Source organism: Salvelinus alpinus, chromosome 2 (genome assembly GCF_045679555.1).
Source record: "Salvelinus alpinus chromosome 2, SLU_Salpinus.1, whole genome shotgun sequence".
NCBI classification, from domain to species: Eukaryota; Metazoa; Chordata; class Actinopteri; order Salmoniformes; family Salmonidae; genus Salvelinus; species Salvelinus alpinus.
In genome coordinates this window covers 104,964,037-104,971,536 of record NC_092087.1, presented here as the reverse complement: position 1 = coordinate 104,971,536, position 7,500 = coordinate 104,964,037, and the positions used below count along the sequence as shown (strand labels likewise).

The 7,500-nt window shown below is 48.5% G+C and overlaps 1 protein-coding gene across 1 annotated transcript in view; it reads right to left on the bottom strand.

The window, feature by feature from the left end:
• LOC139547594 (protein sidekick-1-like) overlaps positions 1 to 7,500 on the bottom strand; it is a 458,168-nt gene that overhangs the window by 151,556 nt on the left and 299,112 nt on the right. The window contains exon 6 of the mRNA XM_071356530.1: positions 1,294 to 1,402. Within this exon, the coding sequence (XP_071212631.1) occupies positions 1,294 to 1,402 (109 nt within the window). The remainder of the gene's footprint in view (positions 1 to 1,293; positions 1,403 to 7,500) is intronic.

Here is a 7,500-nt window from a genome sequence, read left to right as displayed (position 1 = left end):
GTACTACATTACTAATGTACTACATTATTACATTACTACTGTACTGCATTACTTCATTACTGCTGTACTACATTACTAATGTACTACATTATTCCATTACTACATTACTACATTACTGCTGTACTACTGTACTACATTACTACTGTACTACATTACTACTGTACTACATTATTACATTACTACTGTACTACATTACTACATTACTGCTGTACTACTGTACTACATTACTGCTGTACTACATTATTACATTACTACTGCACTACATTACTACATTACTACTGTACTACATTAATATATTACTACTGTACTACATTACTGCTGTACTACATTATTACATTACTACTGCACTACATTACTATATTACTACATTGCTACTGTACTACATTACTACTGTTCTACATTACTACTGTACTACATTACTACTGTACTACATTACTGCTGTACTACATTACTAATGTACTACTGTACTACATTATTACTGTACTACATTACCACTGTACTACATTATTACATTACTACATTACCACATTATTACATTACTACATTACTACATTATTACTGTACTACATTACTACATTACTACATTATTACTGTACTACATTACTACATTACTACATTATTACATTACTACATTACTACATTACTACTGTACTACTGTACTGTCTACTAGAAGGGGGTTTTGGACGAGACGAAACAACATCAAGACAATGTTTCTGATGTTTACACCATCTAAAACACTTTATTACTGTGGAGGGGTGTGTGTGTGTGTGTGTGTGTGTGTGTGTGTGTGTGTGTGTGTGTGTGTGTGTGTGTGTGTGTGTGTGTGTGTGTGTGTGTGTGTGTGTGTGTGTGTGTGTGTGTGTGTGTTAGACAGAGGTGCTGAGACAGAGTGGAAGACAGACTGTCTGCTCTAATCAACACTGTCTAAACTGGTTTTGGAGGGGAGAGAGAGAGAGAGAGAGAGAGAGAGGGGAGGGGAGGGGACATAGGGTTGGAGGAGTGGAGGGAGGGAGAGAGACAGATAGAGGGGGAGAGAGAGAGAGAGAGAGGGGAAGGAGGATAGGAGGGGAGGGGAAGGAGGATATGAGGGGAAGGAGAGAGGGGAGGGAAAGGAGGATAGGAGGGGAGGGGAAGGAGGATATGAGGGGAGGGGAGGGGAGGGAGGGAGAGAGAGGGGAGGGGAAGGAGGATATGAGGGGAGGGGAAGGAGGGAGAGAGAGGGGAGAGGAAAGAGAGAGGGAGGTTAAAGGAGAGAGAGTTGAGGCCAACTTCTGTTGTGTGTGTGTGTGTTACCTGGCGTTAGCAATACACTCAAGTGTAGCTTCCCTCCCTGCCACGACAGACATATTCTTCGGACCAATCACAATCACCGGAGCCACGGGCTCAACCAGAGCATCAGGGTCTGAGAGAGAGAGAAAAAGGGAGGAGTGGGAGAGAAGGGGGGGAGAGGGATAGAGAAAGGGGGGAGAGGGAGAGAGCAAGGGGGGAGAGGGGGAGAGAGAGGAGGGAGAGTGAGAGAGAGTGAGAGAGAGAGAGAACGAAGGAGGGAAGGGAGAGAGAAAGAGGGGGGAGAGAGAGAAAGAGAAATTGGGGAGAGAGAGGGGGAGGGGGGAGAGGGAGAGAGAGAGAGGGTGAGAGAAAGAGAACGAAGGAGGGAAGTGAGAGAGAACGAGAGGGTGAGAGAGAGGGGAGATCATTTCAATGTTACTGGGTTTTCTTCAACACATATCTAAAAACAAATATATCAATGAAGAGCGAGAGAGAGCGAGTGTGTGTGTGTGTGCGTGCGTTTGTTTGTGTGTGTGTGTGTGTGTGTGTGTGTGTGTGTGTGCGTGTGTGTGTGTGAGTGTGATTGATAGTTGACTAAGACAATAGAGGACAGTAGTGATTGATTCATCACAGACAGATGTAGATTGCCTATCAACTCCACCTCTCTCTGTCTCTCTCATCATTTTGTTCATCCATAATTAATGTATCTGTTCCTCCAGGCGTTCTTCTTTCTCTTCTTTGTCTGTGAACTGAGTTCACTGAGCGTCTCTCTCTAGTCTCTGCAACAGCTGAACCATGTGAACTGACTACATGACAGAAAGACTGGGAGTTTACACCACCGGTCAAAAGTTTTACAACACCTACTAATTAAAGGGTTTTTCTTTCTTTATTTACTATTTTCTACATTGTAGAGCTTAACATTTTCCGTATTGACCTTCAAGTCTTGGTGGACTGTTGTTTCTCTTTGCTTGTTTAAGCTGTTCTTGCCATAATATGGACTTGGTCTTTTACCAAATAGGGCATCTTCTGTATATCACCCCTACCATGTCACAACACAACTGATTAGCTCAAAGGCATTAAGAAGGAAATAAATTCCACAAATTAACTTTTAAAAAGGCACACGTGTTAATTGAAATGCTTTCCAGGTGACTACATCATGAAGCTGGTTGAGAGAATGCCAAGAATGACCTGGGGACTAGTAACAACCAGACTAGAACATGTCTGGTAACTGGTAGAGGTGGAGGTAGAGGTGAGCAGGCTACAGAAGTAAAGAGGGTTGTACTTTAAACACACACACGCTCCGCATGTACACAATACACACATCCACTCCAATTTAAACAATCAACTTTGGAGAGGTTGGTTGCTTTTGAGTGTGTGTATCCTGCCGCGTGTGTGAGTGTGTGTGTCCTGCCGTGTGTGTGTGAGCGTGTTTGTGTGTGTATTGCTGTGGCAGCATAAGGACTCCCTGTGGAGATTATACAATGAAACTCTTCAAAATCAAATCATTCTATTGGATTAAATACCAGGAAAATAGAATACACTGTGGGAGGGAGAGGGGAGGGAGAGAGGGGGAGGGGAGGGGAGGGAGAGAGGGAGAGGGAAGAGAGGGAGAGGGAGGGGAGAGAGGGAGAGGGAAGGGAGAGAGAGAGGGGAGGGAGAGAGAGATGGAGGGGGGAGGGAGAGAGGGAGAGGGGAGGGAGAGAGAGAGAGAGAGGGGAAGGAGAGAGAGAGAGGGGAGGGAGAGAGATAGGGCGAGGGTAGGGAGAGAGGGAGAGGGGGAGGGAGAGAGAGAGAGGGAGGAGGGTAGGTTGATGCATAAAATAATGAGGCCTGAGTACTGAAGGATTCATTGGTTCCCTGAGCTAATGTCTATAAGGCTATAAATCAACAGGCTAACACAGTCCAGCTACAGACAGGAAACACAGTCCAGCTACAGACAGGAAACACAGTCCAGTATCAGACAGGAAACACAGTCCAGCATCAGACAGGAAACACAGTCCAGCTACAGACAGGAAACACAGTCTAGTATCAGACAGGAAACACAGTCTAGTATCAGACAGGAAACACAGTCTAGTATCAGACAGGAAACACAGTCCAGTATCAGACAGGAAACACAGTCCAGTATCAGACAGGAAACACAGTCCAGTATCAGACAGGAAACACAGTCTAGTATCAGACAGGAAACACAGTCTAGTATCAGACAGGAAACACAGTCTAGTATCAGACAGGAAACACAGTCTAGTATCAGACAGGAAACACAGTCCAGTATCAGACAGGAAACACAGTCCAGTATCAGACAGGAAACACAGTCCAGTATCAGACAGGAAACACAGTCGGAGGGAGAGAGGGGGGGGGGAGGAGGGAGAGAGGGGAGGGGGGAGGAGGGAGAGAGGGGGGGGAGGAGGGAGAGAGGGGGGGGAGGAGGGAGAGAGGGGGGGGGAGGAGGGAGAGAGGGGGGGGGGGAGGAGGGAGAGAGGGGGGGGGGAGGAGGGAGAGAGGGGGGGGGAGGAGGGAGAGAGGGGGGGGGGAGGAGGGAGAGAGGGGGGGGGAGGAGGGAGAGAGGGGGGGGGGAGGAGGGAGAGAGGGGGGGAGGAGGGAGAGAGGGGGGAGAGGAGGGAGAGATGGGGGGGGAGAGTCAGAGAGGGGGGGAGAGGAGGGAGAGAGGGAGGGGGGGAGAGGAGGGAGAGAGAGGGGGGGAGGGGGGAGAGAGGGGGAGAGGAGGGAGAGAGGGGGGAGAGGAGGGAGAGATGGGGGGGGGGAGTCAGAGAGGGGGGGAGAGGAGGGAGAGAGGGAGGGGGGGAGAGGAGGGAGAGAGAGGGGGGGGGGGGGGGGAGAGAGGGGGGAGAGGAGGGAGAGAGGGGGGGAGAGGAGGGAGAGAGGGGGGGGGGAGGAGGGAGAGAGGGGGGGGAGGAGGGAGAGAGGGGGGGGGAGGAGGGAGAGAGGGGGAGAGGAGGGAGAGAGGGGGAGAGGAGGGAGAGATGGGGGGGGAGAGTCAGAGAGGGGGGGAGAGGAGGGAGAGAGGGAGGGGGGGAGAGGAGGGAGAGAGAGGGGGGGGAGGGGGAGAGAGGGGGGAGGGGAGGGAGAGAGGGGGGGAGAGGAGGGAGAGATGGGGGGGAGAGTCAGAGAGGGGGGGAGAGGAGGGAGAGAGAGGGGGGAGAGGAGGGGAGAGAGGGGGGGGGGGGAGAGGGGGGAGAGGAGGGAGAGAGGGGGGGAGAGGAGGGAGAGAGGGGGGGGGGGGAGATAGAGGGAGGATTGACAGAGCTGGCAGGTAGTCCTATCTCAGATTAGACGGTAATCTCTCTCCGAAAGGATTTTCTCAGATTACAACGTGTTGTTTCTCCTATTAAACGGGCCCTGGACAGGACATCAGGGAGTGTAATCCCTCCAGCTGTGTGTTAATCCATTCAGACAAACCCCTGTAGGGTCCCAGAGAGCAGGGAGACGTGGCTCAGGGGGTTGTGATGTTAGCAGAATGTGTTTTAATAGAGTTGTCACATACACAGCATCAGCCTGACACTCACATAACACACAGGAGAAACAGAGAATACCTGACCGCTGTGCCTGACACTCACATAACACACAGGAGAAACAGAGAATACCTGACCGCTGTGCCTGACACTCACATAACACACAGGAGAAACAGAGAATACCTGACCGCTGTGCCTGACACTCACATAACACACAGGAGAAACAGAGAATACCTGACCGCTGTGCCTGACACTCACATAACACACAGGAGAAACAGAGAATACCTGACCGCTGTGCCTGACACTCACATAACACACAGGAGAAACAGAGAATACCTGACCGCTGTGACCCACATTTAAGGAAAGAGCTCTGACTATGTACAGACTCGGTGAGCATAGCCTTGCTATTGAGAAAGGCCGCCGTAGGCAGACCTGGCTCTCAAGAGAAGGCAGGCTATGTGCACACGGCCCACAAAATGAGGTGGAAACTGAGCTGCACTTCCTAACCTCCTGCCAAATGTATGACCATATTAGAGACACATATTTCCCCTTAGATTACACAGACCCACAAAGAATTCGAAAACAAATCCAATTTTTATAACTTCCCATATCTATTGGGAAATTCCACAGTGTGCCATCACAGCAGCAAGATGTGTGAACTGTTCCCACAAGAAAAGGGCAACCAGTGAAGAACAAACACCATTGTAAATACAACCCATATTTATGTTGGTTTACATTGCTTCGGAAAGTATCCCCTTGACTTTTTCCACATTTTGTTACGTTACAGCCGAATTCTAAAATGTATTGAATAATTTATTTGTCTCGTCAATCTACACACAATACCCCATAATGACAAAGTGAAAACAGGTCTTTATACATTTTTGAAAATCTATTAAAAATAAAACCACAGAAATACAGTATTTACATGCGTATTCAGCCCCTTTGCTATGAGAATCCAAATTGAGCTCAGGTGCATCCTGTTTCCATTGATCATCCTTGATTGGAGTCCACCTGTGGTAAATTAAATTGATTGGACATGATTTGGAAAGGCACACACCTGTCTATATAAGGTCCCAGTTGACAGTGCATGTCAGAGCAAAAACAAAGCCATGGGGTCGAAGGAATTGTCCGTAGAGCTCCGAGACAGGATTGTGTTGAGGCACAAATCTGGGGAAGGGTGCCAAAACATTTCTGTAGCATTAAAGGTCCCCAAAAACACAGTGGCCTCCATTGTTCTTAAAGGGAAGAAGTTTGGAACCACCAAGAATCTTCCTAGAGCTGGCCGCCTGGCCAAACTGAGCAACCCCATGGTCACTCTGAGAGAGCTCTATAGTTCCTCTGTGGAGATGGGAGAACCTTTCAGAAGGACAACCATCTCTGCAGGACTCCACCAATCAGGCCTTTATAGTAGAGTGGCCAGACGGAAGCCACTCCTCAGGAAAGGGCACATGACAGCCCACTTGGAGTTTGCCAAAAGGCACCTAAAGGACTCTCAGACCATGAAAAACAAGATTCTCTGGTCTGATGAAACCAAGATTGAACTCTTTGGCCTGAATGCCAAGCGTCAGGTCTGGAGGAAACCTGGCACCATCCCTACGGTGAAGCATGGTGGTGGCAGCATCATGCTGTGGGGATGTTTTTCAGCGGCAGAGACTGGGAGACTAGTCAGGATGGAGGGAAAGATGAACGGAGCAAAGTGCAGAGAGATCCTTGATGAAATCCTGCTCAGGACCTCAGACTGGAGCGAAGACTCACCTTCTAACAGGACAACGACCCTAAGCACACAGCCAAGACAACGCAGGTGTGCCTTCAGGACAAGTCTCTGAATGTCTTTAAGTGGCCCAGCCAGAGCCCGGACTTGAACCCGATCAAACATCTCTGGAGAGACCTGAAAATAGCTGTGCAGCGACCCTCCCCATCCAACCTGACAGAGCTTGAGAGGATCTGCAGAGAGGAATGTGAGAAACTCACCAAACACAGGTTGTAACGGCTTTCTTCCAGGGGTGAAGGAGATGACCAAAGTGCAGCGCGGCTAGTGTTCAACATGTTTAATAAAGCACAAGTGAACACTACAAACAACAAACAAAATAACAAACCGTGAAAACCGAGACAGTCCTATCTGGTGCAGAACAAACACAGAGACAGGAAACAAACACCCACAAAATCCCAACACAAAACAAGCCTCCTATATATGATTCTCAATCAGGGACAACGATTACCATCTGCCTCTGATTGAGAACCATATTAGGCTGGACATAGAAACAGACAAACTAGACACACAACATAGAATTCCCACCCAGCTCACGTCCTGACCAACACTAAACAAGCAAAACACATAATAACTCTGGTCAGGACGTTACACAGGTGTGCCAAGCTTGACTCATGGCTGTAATCGCTGTCAAAGGTGCTTCAACAAAGTACTGAGTAAAGAGTCTGAATACTTATGTAAATGTGTTTGAACACTGAGTTAGAGAGGAGAACACTGAGTTATAGAAGAGAACACTGATTTAAAGAGGCTAACACTGAGTTAAAGAGGAGAACACTGAGTTAGAGAGGAGAACACTGAGTTAGAGAGGAGAGCACTGAGTTAGAGAGGAGAACACTGAGTTAGAGAGGAGAGCACTGAGTTAAAGAGGAGAACACTGAGTTAGAGAGGAGAGCACTGAGTTAGAGAGGAGAACACTGAGTTAGAGAGGAGAGCACTGAGTTAAAGATGAGAACACTGAGTTAGAGAGGAGAACACTGAGTTAGAGAGGAGAACACT